Genomic DNA, 23,536 nt, shown 5'->3' on the forward strand with positions numbered 1-23,536 from the left:
ATGGAATTTATTTTTGTCCAATTTGTTGCTTTTTCTCATCAGCCTAAGTTTGAAGGCCATAACTAAAGGATAAGTAGCAGTGATCGTATGTCCACATGTATGGTGGTAAAGGAGGGTCAAGGCAATGGAAATTCTGAATAATGTAGCATTGTGCATAAGTCATGCTCCGTATTTCATGTCTCCCTCCGCCAGACCTTAGCGTATTGAGAGTACCACGCTACGTTTTTGAAGGCGACATCCTGAACCTGACATGTGACAGTCGTCTAGATGTGAATACAACCAAGGCTCAAGTCTCATTTTTCAAGAACTCTAAAGTACAACGAATTATGACCATGGAGCCTTATTTATTTATTGGGCAAGTGGATAAAAGTCTGGAAGGGAAATATTCTTGTACAAAGAAGGCCATACAAAATAACGAAGAGAAGCAAACTAATGCGGACAACTTCATCGCAGTGACAGGTAATGCCCTGATATAACCAAACACAAATCTTCACGCAAGCAAATGATTTTTCATATCCTTCAGTGAAAAATACTATATAATCCAAAAACTCTTTATATCTTTCTTATTTTTGAATTTTCCTATCGTTATTTTATAGCAATCCACAGTCCATATAGGAAACACTTGAAACTGTGTTCGATAGGTAAATACCTTCTTAATCCATCTTCTTTGGGAAAAGTCTTAGTCTTCCAATAGTTAAGTACAGGCAGTCCCCGGGTTACATACGAGATAGGGTCTGTAGGTTTGTTCTTAAGTTGAATTTGTATGTATGTCGGAACTGTATATTTTATCATTGTAATCCCAGCCAGAACTTTTTTGGTCTCTGTGGCAATTGGATTTTAAAAATGTTGGGTTGTCATAAGAACCAGGATTAACACTAAAGCTTCATTACAGACGGCTGTGATAACTGTTACAGCTGATCATTGTAGCCTAGGACTAAAGTACAATAAATTACCAATATCCAGTGGTCCGTTTGTAACTAGGGGTCGTATGTCGAGTGTTCTTAAGTAGGGGACCGCCTGTATATCGGCACAAGGAGGATAATGGGCAGAGACATAACTCCAGACCTGACGTCTGTTGTGGGAGCTGTGTCCTGTTTAGTTTTGAAGAAACGTCCTCCTCTTCAGACAGGACGCCCCCTCAGTCTGAAGAAGGGGTCGTTCCCCCGAAACGTCACAGGAGACAGCTCCCACAACAGACGTCTGGTCTAGTCTGGAGTAATGTCTCTGCCCATTATCCACCTTGAGTCGATATACTAAACTATTGGAAGACTGAGATTTTTCCCAAAGAAGATGAACTAAGCCTATATTCACACAATGTGTGCCTGCTGTACCGTAGTACAGCGGGCATGCTACGGCACTGGGGAAAGGAGGAGGGGTTCCGGAACCCTGCTGAACGATAGGTCATATCCCATCTTTCTCTCGGCTACGGAATGGTACGGTGTCACACATGTGCCCATTGCCGTCTATGGGGGACGTCGGCTGTATGAATGTAGCCCAAGAAGCACAGTATAAAGTGTTTCCTATAGTGCATGATTCTAAATGGACTGTGGATTGCTATAAAATAACGATATGAAAGTTGGATAATAAGAAAAAAGTAAAGAGTTTTTGTATTATACAGTATTTTTCACTAAAGGATATAAAAACTCATTTGCTTGCATGGACATTTGTTTTTGGTTGCATATTGACTTTGATTTTGGAGGTGGGGAACTCTGAATACATGTGATGCTAATATACTTACAATTTCACATATACCCAAGATTTTGTGTCCCACAAGGGTATGATGTGGATACCCTGGACCATACCATTGTGATTCAGCCCTCAGTGGGGTACATTTACTTACCTGGCTGCTGGAGTTTCACAAAAGTGAATTGTCTGACGACAATGCACTGTGCCGCGATTCACTAAGATCGTGCGCCCGATAGCCTGCATTTGTCGCTTCCCCGCTCAGGTCCAACTGAGTTCGCCATTCTTTTTGCGGTGCATCTAAGTGCTTGGGACACAATTTAAATGTTAAATCCCGCGCTCAGTCCGAATCAGTTGGATTATCAGACGACACAGCCAACAATTTGTGTAGAATGAAAGCCAGTGCAGCTGCGCCAAAAATGGATCGCGTGCGCCACAATCCCAGCGCAGACACTTGCTAAAGCCAAAAATGGGGCACAATCCAAAGAAAGTGCCATCCACAACCCTCAGTGAGCCCCAATGTGTTGCTCTCTGCTCCCACATATCCTACTGATACATGTACCTTGTCCCTCACTTTCTCTTCCAGCTTTGTTCTCAACTCCGGAGATAAAATTAAGCTCATACCCGATATCATTGGGGATGGACATGACTCTGACGTGTGAGACGTCTCTTCATCCTTTAAGGGCAGACACAGAATTACAATTTGCTTTCTATAGAAATGGTTGGCACGTCCAAGGATTTGGTTCCTCCAATAAATACAAAGTCCAATCCATTACAGTGGAGGATTCTGGGGATTATTCCTGTGAGGTCAGAACAATAATGAACAGTGTGAGGAAGATGAGTAAACAGCTGCCGATACTTATACCAGGTAAGTGGACTGGATCCATTGCCAGGAATATATTTATACTTTTTTCCTGCCCTAATGCCTTTTCCTTAAAGAGTTGTCCTAACACCCCCATGTATATGCAATCACTTTGCTGGGAGGGCACCAGTTTTTGTTAAAAATATGGAAATATGTTGATTCAGGAAACAATTTTTGGTCTTTCCAAAATTGGCAATTGTGTAAGAATCTGGTGACTTAAAACACACAAAACCTAAATCAGAACTCTATTAATGATCAAGTTTACTGTATAGATATGAAAGAAGAAGCATTCTTACTGTATAGATATGGTAACAGAACTAAGCTTACTGTGTAGATATGGTAACAGAACTAAGCTTACTGTATAGATATGAAAGCAGAAGCATTCTTACTGTGTAGATATGGTAACAGAAATAAGTTTACTGTATAGATATGAAAGCAGAAGCAAGCTTACTGTATAGATATGGTAACAGAACCAAGCTTACTGTATAGATACGGTAACAGAAATAAGATTACTGTATAGATATGGTAACAGAACTAAGCTTATTGTATAGATATGATAATAGAACCAAACTTACTGTATAGATATAGTAACATAACCAAGCCTACTGTATAGCTATGGTAACAGAACCAAGCTTACTGTATAGATATGGTAACAGAACTAGAGATGAGCGAACATACTCGTCCGAGCTTGATGCTCGGTCGAGCATTAGCGTACTCGAAACTGCTCGTTGCTCGGACGAATACTTCGCCCGCTCGAGAAAATGGCAGCTCCCGCCGTTTTGCTTTTTGGCGGCCAGAAACAGAGCCAATCACAAGCCAGGAGACTCTGCACTCCACCCAGCATGACGTGGTACCCTTACACGTCGATAGCAGTGGTTGGCTGGCCAGATCAGGTGACCCTGGGATAGACTAGCCCCTGCCTGCGCTGCTCGGATCATTCTGTGTCTGGATGCCGCTAGGGAGAGAGCTGCTGCTGGTCAGGGAAAGCGTTAGGGTGTTCTATTAGAATAGTGTTAGGCAGGAGTGATTCTACAAGAACCCAACAGCCCTTCTTAGGGCTACAATAACGTTCTACTTTTTTTTTTTTATTTGCTTGTGGCTGGGCTTGCTGAAACTAGTAGTGCAGCTAGAACCATATTGTGAGGAATTTGCAGGGGGACTTGCTACCGTTGTGTTTAGCTCTTAGTGACGCACATATCCACCTCAAACACCAAAGTGGGAAAATTTATTAGGGGTTGGATTTCAATTAGGCACAGTCTGCCATTTACTTTTTATTTTACGTTTATTTTTTTAATAACTCAGTGTCATCTCATCTGGCATAGTAGTGTGCTTTCATACTTGGCTAGAAAATAGCCATAGGAGAATCCAAACGTCTTACTTACGCCTACAGTAGCGTTATATATATTTGATTTCTGGTTGATCTGCTGGTGGCTGTAGTTGCTGCAGTGCATCTACTAGCAAATTGTGAGCAATTTGGAGTGAGACTTGCGACCGCTGTGTTTTGCGCTTAGTGACGCACATATCCATCGCAAAGACCGAAGTGGGAAAATTTATTAGGGCCCGGGGTTGGATTTCAATTAGGCACAGTCTGCCATTTCCTTTTTTATTTTACGTTTATTTTTTTCATAACTCAGCGTCATCTCATCTGGCATAGTAGTGTGCTTTAATACTTGGCTAGAAAATAGCCATAGGAGAATCCAAACGTCTTACTTACGCCTACAGTAGCGTTATATATATTTGATTTCTGGTTGATCTGCTGGTGGCTGTAGTTGCTGCAGTGCATCTACTAGCAAATTGTGAGCAATTTGGAGTGAGACTTGCGACCGCTGTGTTTTGCGCTTAGTGACGCACATATCCATCGCAAAGACCGAAGTGGGAAAATTTATTAGATGTTGGATTTCAATTAGGCACAGTCTGCCATTTCCTTTTTTATTTTACGTTTATTTTTTTAATAACTCAGCGTCATCTCATCTGGCATAGCAGTGTGCTTTCATACTTGGCTAGAAAATAGCCATAGGAGAATCCAAAGAGCTTACTTACGCCTACAGTAGCGTTATATATATTTGATTTCTGGTTGATCTGCTGGTGGCTGTCCTTGCTGCAGTGCATCTACTAGCAAATTGTGAGCAATTTGTAGTGAGACTTGCGACCGCTGTGTTTTGCGCTTAGTGACGCACATATCCATCGCAAAGACCGAAGTGGGAAAATTTATTAGGGGTTGGATTTCAATTAGGCACTAACTCAGTGTCATCTCATCTGGCATAGTAGTGTGCTTTCATACTTGGCTAGAAAATAGCCATAGGAGAATCCAAACGTCTTACTTACGCCTACAGTAGCGTTATATATATTTGATTTCTGGTTGATCTGCTGGTGGCTGTAGTTGCTGCAGTGCATCTACTAGCAAATTGTGAGCAATTTGGAGTGAGACTTGCGACCGCTGTGTTTTGCGCTTAGTGACGCACATATCCATCGCAAAGACCGAAGTGGGAAAATTTATTAGGGCCCGGGGTTGGATTTCAATTAGGCACAGTCTGCCATTTCCTTTTTTATTTTACGTTTATTTTTTTAATAACTCAGCGTCATCTCATCTGGCATAGCAGTGTGCTTTCATACTTGGCTAGAAAATAGCCATAGCAATAGGATAGCATTGTTTGGTTTTAAAAACTAAAAAACACAAAAAAAAACTAAAAAACACAAAAAAACACAAAAAAAAGTAAAAAAAAAATGAAAGTTATAACTTTCATTTTCAAAATGTTTAACCCGAGGGCTAGGGGTAAAGGACGAGGGCGGGGACGTGGGCGTCCAACTACTGCAGGAATCAGAGGCCGTGGTCCTGGGCGGGGTGAGACACCACCTGCTGATGAGGGAGCAGGGGAACGCCGCAGAGCTACACTCCCTAGGTTCATGTCTGAAGTTACTGGGACTCGTGGTAGAGCACTGTTGAGGCCAGAACAGTGCGAACAGGTGATGTCGTGGATTGCCGACAATGCTTCGAGCAATTTGTCCACCAGTCAGTCTTCCACGCAACCCACCCATGTCACCGAAATCGGCACTCCTCCAGCTCCTGCACCTCAGCCTCCTCCCCCCCAGTCTGCCCCCTCCCAGGAAAATTTGGCATTTGAACCGGCATACTCTGAGGAACTGTTTTCTGGACCCTTCCCACAGTCACAAACCACTTGTCCGGTTGCTGCTGAGCAATTTTCCGATGCCCAGGTTTTCCACCAGTCGCAGTCTGTGGGTGATGATGACCTTCTTGACGTAGTGGAAGAAGTGTGTAAAGAGGTGTCCGACGATGAGGAGACACGGTTGTCAGACAGTGTGGAAGTTGTTGTCAGGGCAGGAAGTCCGAGGGGGGAGCAGACTGAGGGATCGGAGGATGATGAGGTGACAGACCCAAGCTGGGTTGATAGGCCGGGTGAACACAGTGCTTCTGAGACGGAGGAGAGTCCTCGACCAGAACAGGTTGGAAGAGGCAGTGGTGGGGCCAGACGGAGAGGCAGGGCCAGACCTGGTGCATCAGCGCCAAATGTGTCAACTAGTGAAGCTCCCAGGGCGAGGGCTCCTGCGGCGAGGGCTAGATTTTCAGAAGTCTGGAGGTTCTTTAAGGAAACACCGGATGACCGACGGACTGTGGTGTGCAACATTTGCCAAACCAGGATCAGCAGGGGTTCCACCACTACTAGCTTAACTACCACCAGTATGCGCAGGCATATGAATGCTAAACACCCCACTCAGTGGCAACAAGCCCGTTCACCTCCGGCCGTGCACACCACTGCTCCTTCCCCTGTGTCAGCTGATAGTCAGCCCCCTGCCCAGGACCCTGCCACAAAAACCCCATCGTCGCCTCCACGATCCTCCACAGCATCCACCAGCGTTCAGCTCTCCATACCCCAGACGCTGGAGCGGAAACGCAAATATAGTGCAACCCACCCGCACGCCCAAGCCCTTAATGTCCACATCTCCAGATTGCTCAGCCTGGAGATGCTGCCCTATAGGCTAGTAGAGACCGAGGCCTTTCGCAACCTCATGGCGGCGGCCGCCCCTCGGTATTCGGTCCCCAGCCGCCACTACTTTTCCCGATGTGCCGTCCCAGCCCTGCACCAGCACGTGTCAGACAACATCATCCGTGCCCTGACCAACGACGTTTCTGACAAGGTCCACCTGACCACGGACACGTGGACGAGTGCTGCCGGGCAGGGCCACTATATATCGCTGGCGGCACATTGGGTTAACTTGGTGGAGGCTGGGACCGAGTCTGACCCTGCGGCTGGTCATATACTGCCGACGCCAAGGATTGCGGGGCCTACCTCGGTCCAGGTGTTTCAGGCCTACTATGCCTCCTCCTCCTCCCACCCCTCCTCCACCTCCTCCTCCGAACTACCATCCGTGGGCATGGCGCCATCTGTCGGTAGCTCTAGGCACAGCAGCAGTGCCGTCGCTAAGCGACAGCAGGCGGTGCTCAAACTGCTGAGCCTAGGCGATAAAAGGCACACCGCCCAAGAACTATTACAGGGCATCACGGCGCAGACTGATCTGTGGCTGGCACCGCTGAACCTGAAGCCAGGCATGGTTGTGTGTGACAACAGCTGTAACCTGGTGGCGGCTCTGCAACTCGGCAGACTGACACATGTGCCATGCCTGGCCCATGTGTTAAATCTGATAGTTCAGCGTTTCCTCAAGACATACCCCAATCTGTCTGATTTGCTCACGAAGGTGCGCCGCATCTGTGCGCATTTCAGGAAGTCCAGCACAGATGCTGCCACTCTCAGGGCAGCGCAGCGCCGCCTCCAACTGCCCGCTCACCGACTGTTGTGCGACGTGCCCACGAGGTGGAATTCAACACTGATCATGTTATCCAGAGTTTACCAGCAGCGCAGAGCGATTGTAGACTGCCAGATGTCAACTTCCACCAGAACTGGTAGTCAGGTCAGTCAGCTTCCTCAAGTCTACAATGAGGAGTGGACGTGGATGTCTGATATCTGTCAGGTGCTGAGTAACTTTGAGGAGTCAACACAGATGGTCAGTGGCGATGCCGCCATCATCAGCCTCACCATCCCGCTGCTTGGCCTGTTGAAAAAATCTCTGATCAGCATGAAGTCGGAAGCTTTGCGCTCGTCACAAGAGACGGGGGAAGAAGATTCCCTTGTTGATAGCCAAAGCACCCTTAGGTCTGTTTCTCAGCGCATATCGGAGGAGGTGGAGGTGGAGGAGGATGAGGAGGAAGAGGAGGAGAATGTTGGCGAGACACGAGAGGGGACCATTGTTGAGTCCTTCACTGTTCAGCGTGTATGGGCAGAAGAAGAGGAGTTGGAGGAGTTGGAGGAGGAGGAAATGGACAGTCAGGCCAGTGAGGGGAGTGAATTCTTACGCGTTGGTACTCTGGCGCATATGGCAGATTTCATGCTAGGCTGCCTATCCCGTGACCCTCGCGTTCAAAGAATTTATTCCACCACCGATTACTGGGTGTTCACTCTCCTGGACCCACGGTACAAGCAAAATCTTTCCACTCTCATCCCTGGAGAGGAAAGGAGTGTGAGAATGCATGAATACCAGCAGGCCCTGGTGCACAAGCTGAAACAGTATTTCCCTTCTGACAGCGCTAGCGGCAGAGTGCGTAGTTCTGCGGGACAAGTAGCGAGGGAGAGTAGGCGAGCAGGCAGCTTGTCCAGCACTGGCAAGGGTACGCTTTACAAGGCTTTTGCCAGCTTTATGTCACCCCAGCAAGACACTGTCACCTGTCCCCAGTCTCGGCAGAGTAGGGCTGATCTTTACAGAAAGATGGTGAGGGAGTACGTAGCTGACCATACCACCGTCCTAAATGATCACACAGCTCCCTACAACTACTGGGTTTCAAAGCTGGACATGTGGCACGAACTGGCGCTGTACGCCTTGGAGGTTCTTGCCTGCCCTGCCGCTAGCGTCTTGTCCGAGCGGGTTTTCAGTGCAGCTGGTGGCATCATCACCGATAAGCGTACACGCCTGTCGACTGACAGCGCTGACAGGCTGACGCTTATTAAGATGAATAAAGCCTGGATTTCTCATAATTTCTAATCTCCACCAGGTGAAGGAAGCTCAACCTGAATAATTTATCCACTCCTCCTCCTCCTCATTTTCCTCCTTCTCCTCCTCTTTGTACAGTAAAGCAGAGGAAACTGGCTATTTTTTGACAGGGCCCACTGGCTCTAGCTATAGTACTTTATGCATTTAATTTTTCTGGAGGGCCACCTACCCGGTCCTCTGTTTTAAACAATTTTTGGGAGTGCCACATACAGGCACTCAATCTATTCCATTTTTCTGGAGGGCCACCTACCTGCTCCTCTGGTTTGAAAACTTTTTTGGACTGCCACATACAGGCACTCAATCTATTCCATTTTTCTGGAGGGCCACCTACCTGCTCCTCTGGTTTGAAAACTTTTTTGGACTGCCACATACAGGCACTCAATCTATTCCATTTTTCTGGAGGGCCACCTACCTGCTCCTCTGGTTTGAAAACTTTTTGGGACTGCCACATACAGGCACTCAATCTATTCCATTTTTCTGGAGGGCCACCTACCTGCTCCTCTGGTTTGAAAACTTTTTGGGACTGCCACATACAGGCACTCAATCTATTCCATTTTACTGGAGGGCCACCTACCTGCTCCTCTGGTTTGAAAACTTTTTTGGACTGCCACATACAGGCACTCAATCTATTCCATTTTTCTGGAGGGCCACCTACCTGCTCCTCTGGTTTGAAAACTTTTTTGGACTGCCACATACAGGCACTCAATCTATTCCATTTTTCTGGAGGGCCACCTACCTGCTCCTCTGGTTTGAAAACTTTTTTGGACTGCCACATACAGGCACTATCCAAATTAAATTGTCTCCATAGCAGCCTCCACACGTTGTCTCCATTGCTACCTCCAAAAGTCGTCCATATAGCTGCCTCCATACATCGTCCCTTTATCAAACGAGGTGTGTCAGGCAGAAATTTGGGTTGTTTTCATGGATTCCACATCAAAGTTGTTAACTTTGTCGCCACCCTGCTGTGTTATCCACAAAATATACTGGCAAACTTTTATCATTTACCAATATTATTTCAGCGCTTCTTGCGCTTCTGTTTACATTCCCCTCACCCGCCATATCCTAAACTTATAAGAACGCTACTACACTTGATCTTATACAAAAGGTTCTTAGAAGTGCTGTTTGGGGAGTAGCCTAGAGACAGGGGCTTGGATTGGCGAAAGCTCGCCTGGCAGCGGAGCGCCAGTTCCATCCCAAGATCCAACTAACATAGTTTTAACTGCAGCACCTTTAATCTACTACTAGTTCACTGCCTCCATACATGGTCCCCTTATCAAACGAGCTGTGTCAGGCAGAATTTTGGGTTGTTTTCATGGCTTCCATGTTAACTTTGTCGCCACCCTGCTGTGTAATCCACAAAATATACTGGCAAACTTTTATCATGTACCGATATTATTTGAGCACTTCTTGCTCACCTCCTTTGGTTCCTCTCTGCCACCCATTGGTTTGAAGCCTGAGTCCATTTAGGGTATGTCGCCATGCCACTCTCTAGCCTGCCACTGCTGCCGCTGCCTCTGCATGCCGTCCCCTATAGTGTCAGGGTCAATTATTGCATGTTTTAGATGCTATCTAGCCTCATTCGGTCACTCTGTCATGGCCATGCTGTTGCCCATAATTTTGGCATAATGGTGCGATTAAGCAGCCTCAGAGGCATCCATGCATGCTGCCCCTGCTGTTTCCTGTCCATTTCCGTGGTGTTTCCATCCTTTTCTGAGGTTCCCAGGTGTTTGGCCAAGCTTCCCTGTGCAGAGCCTTGGTCCCCTTGAAAAATGCTCGAGTCTCCCATTGACTTCAATGGGGTTCGTTATTCGAGACGAGCACTCGAGCATCGGGAAAAGTTCGTCTCGAATAACGAGTACCCGAGCATTTTAGTGCTCGCTCATCTCTAAACAGAACCAAGCTTACTGTATAGATATGGTAACAGAACCAAGCTTACTGTATGGATATGGTAACAGAAATAAGCTTATTGTATATATATGGTAACAGGACAAAGCTTACTTTATATATATGGTAACAGAAATAAGATTACTGTATAGATATGGTAACAGAACCAAGCTTACTGTATGGATATGGTAACAGAAATAAGCTTACTGTATAGATATGGTAACAGAAATAAGCTTACTGTATAGATATGGTAACAGAACTAAGCTTACTGTATAGATATGGTAACAGGACAAAGCTTACTTTATAGATATGGTAACAGAAATAAGATTACTGTATAGATATGGTAACAGAACCAAGCTTACTATATAGATATGGTAACAGAACTAAGACATGTGATCACTTGACCCTCCATCTGCTGATCACATGACCCTCCATCTGGTGATCACATGACCCTCCATCTGCGGCCATTTTATGGTCAGGAATGTCTGGCTGATGAGGTAAAAGACAGGAGGCTTCACTTTACATATCAGGAAATCGGAACAGAACTATTACTAGATAATGGTAAATTATCTCATATCCTGCACCCCACACACACTTACACACAGTACACAAAACATGGGGTAAAGTGGCCAATTCCTTTAAAGTTAATTCAAAATGTCTTACATATATTTCTTGAGTACAAGCTTTATGGACACCAACTTGTAATACAGTGAAAAGCCCAAAAGGACCAAAGCGGTGACAACCACAGAGAGGTTTGCATTAGCTACGATGGATATTTTAAGAAAACGAATTTCTGATTTGCTTTTTCTTTCCCCCCATAGAATTATCTAAGCCCCTCCTGTCAACTTACCCGAAAGTAGACAAAGTATTCCGATACAACATGGTGATCATGACCTGCAATGACCCGAAGAGCAAGACATTTTCCTGGTATAAAGATAATGTCAAGATATTCTCAAATAGAAAAACTGTGACCATTAATGCTTATAGTGATAAAGATATTGGATATTACCAGTGCCAGGGCGAATCTGGTGAAAAAAGTGACCCTCTTCATCTGGATGTTTACTTTGGTAAGATGAGCAGGTCAATGGGGATAACCACTGTAAGACATTTCTCTACCATCCATCATGCCCCGCCTCTCTATCCACACCTATCAGCTGTTGGGTGGAGTCAGGGTACCCCCTGTACAGTTCATGAGATGGTAATCCTGACAAAATTGCAAGAATATCTAATTTACTGTATATGTACCACTCTGATCTTTATTTGATGTTCTCCAGGCTACTTATCAGTTATTTTCTAGGCATCTTTTTTTACCCCGGTTAAGGTGCTTAATGAGCCTTTCCTAATACTACATAAAAAAGTTAGCCCCCTCACTTGTTCATTCACATCTCCTATATACTCGAGTATAAGCCGACCCGAGTATAAGCCGAGACCCCAAATTTTACCACCAAAAACTGGCAGAACCTATTGACTCGAGTAAAAGCCGAGGGTGTAGTATACAGCTAGCCAGCCCCCATGTAGTATACAGTCAGCCAGCCCCCTGTAGTATACAGCCAGCCCCCTGTAGTATACATCTTGTCCCCAGTAGTATACAGCCAGCCCCAAGTTGTATACAGCCAGCCCCCATGTAGTATACAGCCAGATCATATAATATACAGCTAGCTCCCACGTAGTATACAGCCAGCCCCTATGTAGCATACAGCCAGCCCCCATATAGTATACAGCCAGCCCCCTGCCAAAAAAACCCTTAATACTCACCCTCCAGTGTCCGGATCGTTGGAGTGGGTCTTCAGCGTGAGGCTCCCAATCTTCGGTGCGGGTCCCGGTGGCTCCTCTTTTCTCTTCTTTCTTCTTTTGCCGGCAGAGTCGCGTCCATGCGTTCTGCCGACGGCACATACTACGATGCTGCGGTGTAGCGGCTGATGACGTCATCAGCAGCGACACCACCACATCATAGTGTGCACCTGGACGCAACTTGGCCGGCGAGAGAAGAAAGAAGAAGAGCCACTGGGACCCGCACCGAAGATTGGGAGCCTCACACTGAATATCGGGACCCGCGTGGGTGAGTATAAAGTTTTTTATTTTTTACTTGACCCGTGTATAAGCCGAGACGAGTTTTTTCAGCACATTTGTTGTGCTGAAAAACTCGGCTTATACACAAGTATATACGGTCGTTTGTAATACTAAAGACTAAAATGTGCTGGGCTTGAAAGGGGTCTGCCCATGAAAAGAAAATTCTCACATCTCAATCCCCTATTGATGTGTACACAATATAGATCATTTTTAGACCCTTATTTACAATTTGATAGTGTTATTGCTGTTTTAGCTCCTATCACTCCCTAGGTTGGTAAGTGTAAAATCCAGGCGGGGAATCTCTGAGCAGATACTTCATGACCCCTCTGTGCTCTGAGATGCTGTGTGCTGACAATATGCTTAGATTATCAGGGTACAAGGTCTATATACACCTTCATTTAGCTTCTGAACATTCTAATAGCACCTGACACATAGAAAGAGAGATGAGACCCATGAGAAATATATTAAACATGACATTCTCAGCTCTGCTATCACAGTAATTACATACTGTCAGCTCTACTATATACCTCCCTCCCTCTTCACTGGATAAAGATCTTATCTGCCTGTAGCTTGTAGCTTTACTCTCCTCACAATGTGATGTGTTGCTTGCCAGCAGGAATTCAGTGTGTGTGTGAGCTCATCCTGGAATGCAAGGGTTGGGGCTAGAGGCAGAGAGGAGCTCAGTGCAGACAGAAGAGCAATATGTCTGCCGTCTCTAAAGTTAGAAGATCCAGGTTCGGGTCCGAGATCAACCAAAATTGTGTACAGCAGGAATGATAGACACAGGTTGGACTTATATCAGTGAAATCCTGTATTTTTGTTAATAGCAGTGAATTAGAGAATGTGTTATTTTGTTATCCTGAGTAAGAATCTTGTCTTCTTTGGAATACCCCTTTACAGGCAGCCTCCTGGCTTTGCCCTCTAGCCTCAGTATCATGTTCATGTAATTCATACTTTATTTATATACATATGATGAGATTCTTTCTACTGTTTTATATCTTTATTTCAGTGTGGCTCATCCTGCAGATCCCGCCTCACATCCATGAAGGGGACAAGGTGACGCTACAGTGTAGTATGTGGAAGAGCGGCTCGGCTGTAAATACCACCTTCTATAAAGACGACAATATGATAAAGTTTTTGGGATCTGAGACTGACCTGGATCTTGGAATTGTCTCCAAAAACGCCACAGGAAAATATAAATGTACAAGATTTATAAACACGGGGTCGTCATCTAAAACTTATGTCGCTGAGGGATATGTTTCCGTCGCAGGTATATTTTTCAAATTTGATAACTTTCGGAGAATGTTCTTAGTTCTCCTAGTGCTCATGGCTGGAGTTACATCTTTTGTCATACTGGTACTTAGTAGACTTATCTCTGGGTGTAAGATGTGATAACTATTTTATTTCTTTTATATTTTTATTTTAGAGCTTTTTACTTCTCCAGAAATCAGACTAAATCTACATCCGGTGGTGGAAGGAGCTGACATGACGCTGACTTGTCACACCACACGCAGTCCATTCAGATACTCCATCACTTTGGCATTTGCCTTTTACAAAAATGGAAAGATTGTGCAAGATTTTAGTAAGTCCAGTAGATACAAAATTTTATCGGCCCAGTTGGAGGATTCTGGGAGTTACACCTGTGAAGTGAAAGCTTCCAGCGCAACAGTCAAAAAAATGAGTGAAGCCGTATCTATCGATGTACAAGGTGAGTCAACCATGTGTTTAGTGAAGAAACGTGTCCTTCATATTCTATTCTTACGATTCTATGATAAAATGTCAACCTTGTAAGTCAATTGTACCTCCAGAATACATAGTTACATGCCATAAAAAGGCAACACATGGCAGTTATGGGGCCAATACCTGAGGGAATAGGTGGATTAGAGTATAAGAATAGGTTATAAACTTAGTTATAAGTCCTGTAACAATGGGAAACACCTACAGAAAGATGTCGTTTGTAGAGTTGGGGAGACATTTTTTCCCCCATATGTGCAATGGGGGTCATCCTCGATGGGTTTTTGGCTAGCTCTGCATCAACCTTGTAGGATTATAAACTGGTGCTCTAGACTAGTTCAGTGATACATAGGAGGGTGGTGGTAAGGTGGGTTCCATCCCAGTTACTGTCAATAATGCAGATTTTGAATGTAAAAAACAGGACCTATTGTAGACTGAGGGGTTGTTTGGTCGACATTAACCTCAAGTCCACTGCAAGCCAAGGAATAAGCCACATGTTACATGGTCCAAAAAGAGCATTTTCTCTTCCGTCAGGTATGGCCGTGGTGACTTTTACACCTAATGTTGGAAAGATCTTGACGACAGAAAACATGACCCTGACGTGTAACGTGGATCCTAAAATCAAAGACAAACAAGAGTATTCCTGGTACAAGGACGGGATCCGGATGGACAGAACTCATCAGAGCTTCACTATTCAGGACGCGGGTGTCAGTGACAGCGGGTATTACCAGTGCCGCTCCACCAATACTCATATGAGTGAGCCCCTCAGGCTGGACGTCTGTAATGGTAAGTCAACAAAGTCAATGGTCTTATCACATCTTCCACCATAATAATGCAGAAAAAGAAACATGGCCGCCAGAGACTTAATGGGGCGCACTTACTAAGGGTCCGCGGAGCACATTTTCGTCGGGTTTCCCAATGGTTTCCGTTTTGTGCCGATTTGCCCCGGCGCCGGCTTGCATGTGACACAAATCTGGGGGGGTGTCCGACAACCTGACGGATTCGGACAATACTTAGATGGTATCGGATTTGCCTTCCCGCTGCCGTGCTGGCAGCCAGTGAACTTAGGGCAAAGGACTTATGCTGAAAGTACTCCGTAAGCCAACATGGGCAAAGCAGATGACATTGTATCGTCTACTCATGCTGGAACATGTAGGGTAAAGGCCTCACTAAGTTAGGGACAGGCCTGTGCCCTAAATTGAATGTGACCCAGTTGTCACTTGGCTAGACAGTTTCGGGGCACACCGAAAGATTTTCCGGTCTACTGGCGGCCAGTCTCCACGGAGCTAATCTGTCCTGGAGAAACCAATAAAAAGAACAAACAAAATGTTGTTCAGAGAAGGACATAACCTTCAGCTCTATTATTTGTGTTCTATCTTTCAGGTGATCTCGTTATTCAGGCTCCTCCATTTATATTAGAAGGCGATGACCTGCTCCTCGACTGTCGCCATCGGCAAAGTCAACAATTACATCAGACCCAGTTTTATAAAGATGACAAACTCCTGAAAATTATGGACTCTAGCTCTGTTCTAGCCCAGGGAAGAGCTGACCCGAGTATGACCGGCACATATAGATGCCAAAAAAAAGCGGTTGCGACTAATTACCTCTATAAAGATTATGCTGCAGAACTTTTTGTTCCTGTCACAGGTAAAATCTATATACTTGGTCAGGAGGCTGGCTATATACTGAGGGCAGGGTCTGGATGGCTATATACTAAGGGGGAAAGGGGACTGACTAGCTATATACTGGAGGAATGCTGACTGGCTATATACTGGGGCAGGGGGCTTGCTGGATATATACTTGGGCAGGGGCCTGGCAGGTTATATACTTGGGCAGATGGCTGGCTATATACAGGGGCAGGAGGCTGGCTATATACTGGAGGAATAATGGCTGGCTATATACTGGGGCAGAGGGCTGGCTATATACAGGGGCAGGAGGATGGCTATATACTGAGGGAAGGGGCTGCTGGCTATATACTGCGGGCAGGGTCTGGATGGCTATATACTGGGGGAAGGGGACTGACTAGCTATATACTGGAGGAATGCTGACTGGCTATATACTGGGGCAGGGGGCTTGCTGGATATATACTTGGGCAGGGGACTGGCAGGTTATATACTTGGACAGTGGACTGGCTATATACTGGGAGAATGCTGGCTGACTATGTACTTGGGCAGATGACTGGCTTTATACAGGGGCAGGAGGCTGGCTATATACTGGAGGAATAATGGCTGGCTATATACTGGAGGAATAATGGCTGGCTATATACAGGGGCAGGAGGCTGGCTATATACTGGGGCAGGGGTCTGGCTATATACTGAGGGAAGGGACTGCTGGCTATATACTTTGGACAGGGTCTGGATGGCTATATACTAGGGGGGAAGGGAACTGATTAGGTATATATTGTCTGTGATCAATGTATTTCCCACCCTAGGCTTATACTCGAGTCAATAGGTTTTCCAATTTTTTTGTGGTAAAATTAGGGTCCTCGGTTTATATTCTGATTGGCTTGTACTGGATTATACGATGCCACAATTTTTAAAACAGACATACTGACAAAACTGACATAGGGTGTATAGTGGAAGGAGGACGCACAGGGACCCATAGATGAGGCAATGGCCGTTTAACATAACACAGCACTTCTTCCAGCCCCTGGACAAGGTTCCCATTGGGTTCTGTTCCATACGTTGTAGGACACGTCGGGCTGGTTTCTGAGTATGACTGACACTTGGGCCTTTCAGTGTCCGTATCCTATTAGTCCAGCCTGTGATCTACCAATTATTATATTTTTTCCATTGTAATCACTTTAGACCATTGTGGATCTTGTTTTTTATGTAGCTGTGCATTAATGTGGCCATTTACTTCATGTCTATTATATTTACATATTTCAATGTATATGTATGTAAATGTATATTTTTAGTAGAGGTTTGTGCGCAGCCTACTTTTATCCAAAGAGTTAATGTCCTGATTGTTGCCAGTACTGATCACGGACGAGGTTTGAGCCGATTCCAGCCCCAAAATTCTAATGATGTTCAAGGTTGGGAAGTTCGGCACTAACCCGATCTTTGCTGTTCTGGTTCACCTATAATTAGTTATAACATTTGTGTGATGGGATGTCTTTTTCCTAGAAATCTTTACATATCTGGTACTAAAGGTAATATCAGCTTCAACAGTGGAAGGTACCGCCATCACTCTGTCCTGCAATGTCGCCCTAAATCCTGTCTTGAATCCTCTCCGTGGCAGTACGAAGCTAGAATTCGCATTTTACAAAGATGGAAACTCGATTCGGGATTTTAGTACAAGTTCTACATATGAGATGGCATCAGCCATGGTGAAGGATTCTGGGAATTATACGTGTAATGTCAAGTACTTGCTGAGAGGTCTAGTGAGGAGCAGCCCAGAAGTGGAAATCAATGTAGAAGGTAATATGAAGAAACATGGGTCAATTTGTTGGGTTTGTGTCTATATTCGGGAGAGGAAAGGTTACTTTGCGTTGGCCTAGAGTTCTGCTAGAGCAGAACCCTTTTCGGGTACCAGAAAGCCTAGCTCCAGCTGTGCCTTTAGGAACCTAGACTAAACTCTTCTAGACCACAAGTAGTGCTGGTCACCATAAAGCTTGACATGCTGATGGATTTGGTGAGTTTTTCTAACCACTGGTGGACAGAGAGTGGTCACCAGGTTCCTGGGATAATAACCAATAGTTATTATACACTTACTGAGGTGTTGTAAAGGGGCATCTATCCATGGGGAGGTGTAAGATTCTTGGTCTTTCTCCACGTCTTATGGTTTGACCTAAATATTGAGCTCTGTTTTTTACTAACTCCCCTTTAAAAGCCTCTACCCCGAGCAATAATGTAGTGTGACAAAAATTGTAAACCAATTGTCTTGCTCCCTCCAGTGGTGGCTTTATTCTACATTCATGACTCTGAAGACATTTAGGAGCCATAGCTCCATGTGTGTTTCTATGTGATCTGTGTAGGTCACTACGCTCATCAAATTTTTTGTTCTTTTCTTGATTCTAGAGTCCTTTTCTACTCCCGTTCTATCAGTGTCCCCCACTTTTATCCGACAAGGAAAACCCCTGACTTTAACCTGTGACTTCACGATTCATCCAGACGTAGCGGACGACACTATACGTCCTGTCATTTACAAGAACGGCAAAGTTTATTCAAATAGCAGAACTTTCCGAATAAATGCGGCTCAGACATATATTTCCGCAGAATACAGGTGCTCAGCCAATAACTACAACAGGCAGATCATCAAATACAGCGAAACCCGGTACATCTTGGTAGAAGGTAAGTCATGATTTTAGGTTAACCTCCTGCTCCGCTTATAAGAATGTCCATGTCCTAAATAGATCATAACTGGCCAAAAATTAGTTTTTTAGCCAACTAGAGGTTTTTCACTACTCACAACACATCCATCGTTTGATTACAAGTCGTGAAACCTCCAGTAGCCTTCAGTAGCAAGTTTTGACATTGGCCTTCAGCAAACATATCATCATGCAAGTCAAATAAGAGACTTACATAAAAAATTAAATGTACATCATATACACCTTTTGTAGTACTCAAAAAAACTAGCAAGGAGGACCCGTGCCATGCTCTGAACTTAAAGGGCCTGCATCGTAAACAGGGACCATTGTCCACTGAGAAAGGAGTTGACAAGTCTTACATATCTCACTTCCCCTCAATTGTGTATGGGGGCAGCTAGCTATCCCCTGAGAATTGCTATTATAACATCCACAAACCTCTCACTTACGTGGAAAACAAATGCGAACCATCTTACTGATGACACCGGGGTTACTTTTCATTTGTGATATTGAGCTTTCAACTGGAAAACACACAACGTACTGGGCATTGTATGGGAAGACAAGGAACTGAACATACCTGGACTTCTACAATAGGGCAAAGCTCCTGCCATAGATGAGAAATTTCCCAATTCTCATATTTTTTTCTTGCAGAACGAATGGACGGTGCCAAGATCAGTGTTGACCAGCAAGATGCCAATATGTTGGTTGGAAGTAATACAACTTTCACATGTTCTGTGCATGAGGGTACACCTATTTCATTTACATGGCTGCACAATGGCAAGGAGATAGCCAAGAACTGTGCATTGTATAATATCCGACAAGATGGTAGAGTGCTCTACATAGAAGCCCTTCAGCAGGAGCACTCCGGGGTCTATCGATGTAATGTCAGCAATCACTTCTCCTCTAGTATGAGTGATGAGCTGAAGATCACGGTCATAGGTAAGAGATAAATAATGTGTCACAGATCCCATCTCAACAAGTTCAGACTATTTTTGAAGGCATCTCACTATAGTATGTTTTTCTTCTATAGAGCCACCTGGAGGCGCCTTTCTGTTGACCGACTTAAAAGAAATTGACTTGATGCCTGAAGACAGTGTCAAATTAACTTGCTCTTTGACTCAAGGTAATGGTTCCAACTTCTTCTGGTTACACAATGATCAAAACCTGAAACAGGACACAGCTACATACGAGTTCAGAGAAGGAGGAAAAGTGCTGCATATAAAGTCTGCACAGCCATATCACGAGGGCTCCTACCAATGTGGGGTGGAAAAGGACATCCCCTCAGGAAGACCATTGGTTTCCAAAAGTGGTATTTGGACCTTAAAAATATCAAGTAAGTCTACTGCATGGTGTTGGACAGATGTAGAGGATAATACAAAAAATTCTACTTATCTAATCTTGAGTTTTTGATAGGTAAAGGTGGTTCATACCTCAAACCATTCCTGATAGTCCTGGTGGTGGTACTTATCATTCTCATCATTGTTATTGCATACAAGTATCAGAACAAGATTTTTAAGCCCCATTTTCTCCAAGGAAAACTACACAATATCAGAGGTAAGGAAAAAATATCTATCAATTGAGATTTAGAACGAAATCTTTGACCGCATCTTTGAGAAGACCAAAAATTAGATCCGACCTGGGTTGTATATGGAGTTACAGAGTGGTGTGGGGTGGACTATTACCTTCTCTTATCTTTGTTTTTTCCAGTTCCCTTGGTAAACATTGAAGATAAGGCTGTTTTAGTGGAAAATGCTGAGAATTTTGAGAGGTCAGTATTTTACTGGGATGACTTGAGAGGCAACACGGTTCATGACTAATAAAGAAGAAGATATTTGCCTCAGCCACTCAATTTCATACAACCTACTATTCCATTTATGATTGATAGTACAGCTACAGATGACATCTCACTTCCTCTGTAGGACTAAACAATTCCACATAATACACAGACACCATAATGATGACACCATAAGCGGTGTAATACCACAGTTCTCCTGCAGGGGTGCTGTAGTTGAACATTTCCAATCTGGCTCCCACAACGATCATGGCTGATCACAGAGGATCACAGTAGCAGGATACGTTGTGATGAGCTGTTGTTGGGGGAGCCTTCAAAACCAGAGAAACAAGTGTTAGTGAGCACAATTGCTATTAATTTGTCATTCCTAATTTCTGTTTTTTCCAGAATTTCCAGTCCCCCAAACTGAAAAGAGAAGAAATTTTTAAAGAAAAGCACAATAATGACCTATGTCCAGCCACATGTGTCCTCCTGGGTCTTTCCTGCATACTATGGCCTGAAGGCTGTACCTGTCCATGGCCTGAGGGCTGTACCTGTCCATGGCCTGAAGGCTGTACCTGTCCATGACCTGAAGGCTGTACCTGTCCATGACCTGAAGGCTGTACCTGTCCATGGCCTGAAGGCTGTACCTGTCCATGGCCTGAAAGCTGTACCTGTCCATGGCCTGAAGGCTGTACCTGTCCATGGCCTGAAGGCTGTACCTGTCCATGGCCTGAAGGCTGTACCTGTCCATGGCCTGAAGGCTGTACCTGTCCATGGCCTGAAGGCTGTACCTGTCCATGGCCTGAAGGCTGTACCTGTCCATGACCTGAAGGCTGTACATGTCCATGACCTGAAGGCTGTACCTGTCCATGGCCTGAAGGCTGTACCTGTCCATGGCGCATGGCCTGAAGGCTGTACCTGTCCATGGCCTGAAGGCTGTACCTGTCCATGACCTGAAGGCTGTACCTGTCCATGACCTGAAGGCTGTACCTGTCCATGGCCTGAAGGCTGTACCTGTCCATGGCCTGAAGGCTGTACCTGTCCATGGCCTGAAGGCTGTACCTGTCCATGACCTGAAGGCTGTACCTGTCCATGGCCTGAAGGCTGTACCTGTCCATGGCCAAATGATGCCCCTTACGTCCTTACTTCATCCCTCATTTCCCATCATGCCTCTGTTATGGCCCAGATGTGGCATCTGAACCTAAGTTGCTTTATCATCATCTCAATATTTTTCTGCTGTGTCCAAAGAGTGAGCTTTATTGATAACCATCGAGTAATGCTGTGATTTTTATTTTTTTCTGAGATTGTGAATATTTTACATAACCACACTTTTTTAAGTTTTTACTTTACAGATCAAGAAAAAAAAACAAAGAGAAATAAAAAAAAAATTAAAATCAGGACTGAAACTTGTAGCAATATTTTGGGGGTTCTCTATGGTCCTGTTGGATCTACAGCTCTGGTGGTCCATTCATATCTGTGTAGCAGATTGAGAACCCATATTTATGAAGACCTACGGAGCTCGTCAATCACAGAGTGGGTGTGGATTGTCAGGACATGAGATTTCTCATATATAGGGGGAGGAATTGACGAAAATTAGTGAAATCTAAAAGTAAAATTTAGGCACCATCAAGAATCGCTGGGTGGGACTTTGTGTGTTAAATTTGAGGCTCTCTAGCGTAGGTGCACCCCACGACGTTACACGAGAGTGGGAGTGCATAAGAAGCTTTTATCTTTGAGCTCTGAAAGCAGTACTCTCCTACTCATGTCGCTTCTCTCTTACTCATGTCTTTTCTCTCCTACTGATGTCTCTTCGTTCTTATTCATTGCTCTTCTCTCCTACTCAAGGCTCTTTTCTTCTACTCATGTCTCTTCTCTCTAACTCATGTCTTTTCTCTCCTACGCATGTCTCTTCTCTTTTACTCATGTCTCTTTTCTCCTATTCATGTCTCTTCTCACCTACTCATGGCTCTTCTCACCTACTCATGTATCTTCTCACCTACTCATGGCTCTTCTCTCCTACTCATGTATCTTCTCACCTACTCATGGCTCTACTCTCCTACTCATGTATCTTCTCACCTACTCATGGCTCTTCTCACCTACTCATGTATCTTCTCACCTACTCATGGCTCTTCTCTCCTACTCATGGCTCTTCTCACCTACTCATGTATCTTCTCACCTACTCATGGCTCTTCTCTCCTACTCATGGCTCTTCTCACCTACTCATGTATCTTCTCACCTACTCATGGCTCTTCTCTCCTACTCATGGCCCTTTTCTCCTACTCATGGCTCTTCTATCCTACTCATGTCTCTTCTCTCCTACTCATGTCTCTTCTCACCTACTCATGTTTCTTCTCTCCTACCTCTTCTCCTACTCATGTTTCTTCTCTCCTACTCATGTCTCTTCTCTCCTACCTCTTCTCCTACTCATGTTTCCTCTCTCCTACTCATGACTCGTCTCTCCTACTCATGTTTCTTCTCTTCTCCTACTCATGAGTCTTCGCTCCTACACATGTCTCTTCTGTCCTACTCATGTCTCTTCTTTCCTACTCATGTCTCTTCTCTTCTGTCCTACTCATGTCTCTTCTTTCCTACTCATGTCTCTTCTCTTCTCTCCTACCTCTTCTCCTATTCATGTCCCTTCTCTACTACTCAAGTCTCTCCTCTCCTACTCGTGTCTTTTCTCTCCTACCTCTTCTCCTACTCATTTCTCTTCTCTCCTACTCATGTCTCTTCTCTCTCTCTTCTCATTTACTCATGTCTAGAGATGGGCGAATCGATTCTAATGATTCTAACTTCGGTTAGAATTTCAGGAAAAATTTGAAACACCACGAAGCCGAAGTTTATGCTGATTTTTTCCCCTCATGTTTCTGCTAAATGGGCGCGAGAACAACGTGTTACGTGGGGCAGAGAACTCTGGGAAGGAGAAAGGAACACCCCCGATGACATCTGCAGACCTGTAAGCCAATCAGCGACCGGCAGGCTTATGTGATGTCACTGTCAGTTGTGGGGTATCTGTATAACGCACATTGCAGTACCTTTTGGGGGCTCTAGTTTACAGCCAGATTTACGTGTCAAATCCACATAGTTTATACAGTGATTTTCGCTGAAATTACACTGTCAGTTGTGGGGTATCTTTATAACGCACATTGCCATACATTTTGGGG

At 44.8% G+C, this 23,536-nt stretch overlaps 1 protein-coding gene across 1 annotated transcript in view; it reads left to right on the plus strand.

Moving 5' to 3' along the window:
- The window catches only part of LOC140069201 (Fc receptor-like protein 5), a 33,455-nt gene extending 11,690 nt beyond the window's left edge, over positions 1–21,765 (plus strand). The window contains exons 6-19 of the mRNA XM_072114620.1: positions 193–459; positions 2,270–2,551; positions 11,311–11,556; positions 13,569–13,829; positions 13,986–14,267; positions 14,828–15,079; positions 15,677–15,940; positions 17,418–17,711; positions 18,312–18,584; positions 19,250–19,537; positions 19,629–19,931; positions 20,012–20,152; positions 20,306–20,366; positions 20,778–21,765. Of these exons, the coding sequence (XP_071970721.1) occupies positions 193–459; positions 2,270–2,551; positions 11,311–11,556; positions 13,569–13,829; positions 13,986–14,267; positions 14,828–15,079; positions 15,677–15,940; positions 17,418–17,711; positions 18,312–18,584; positions 19,250–19,537; positions 19,629–19,931; positions 20,012–20,152; positions 20,306–20,366; positions 20,778–20,799 (3,236 nt within the window). The 3' untranslated portion in view covers positions 20,800–21,765. The remainder of the gene's footprint in view (positions 1–192; positions 460–2,269; positions 2,552–11,310; positions 11,557–13,568; positions 13,830–13,985; positions 14,268–14,827; positions 15,080–15,676; positions 15,941–17,417; positions 17,712–18,311; positions 18,585–19,249; positions 19,538–19,628; positions 19,932–20,011; positions 20,153–20,305; positions 20,367–20,777) is intronic.
- Positions 21,766–23,536: the final 1,771 nt, after the last annotated feature.

This window comes from Engystomops pustulosus, chromosome 7 (genome assembly GCF_040894005.1).
Source record: "Engystomops pustulosus chromosome 7, aEngPut4.maternal, whole genome shotgun sequence".
NCBI classification, from domain to species: Eukaryota; Metazoa; Chordata; class Amphibia; order Anura; family Leptodactylidae; genus Engystomops; species Engystomops pustulosus.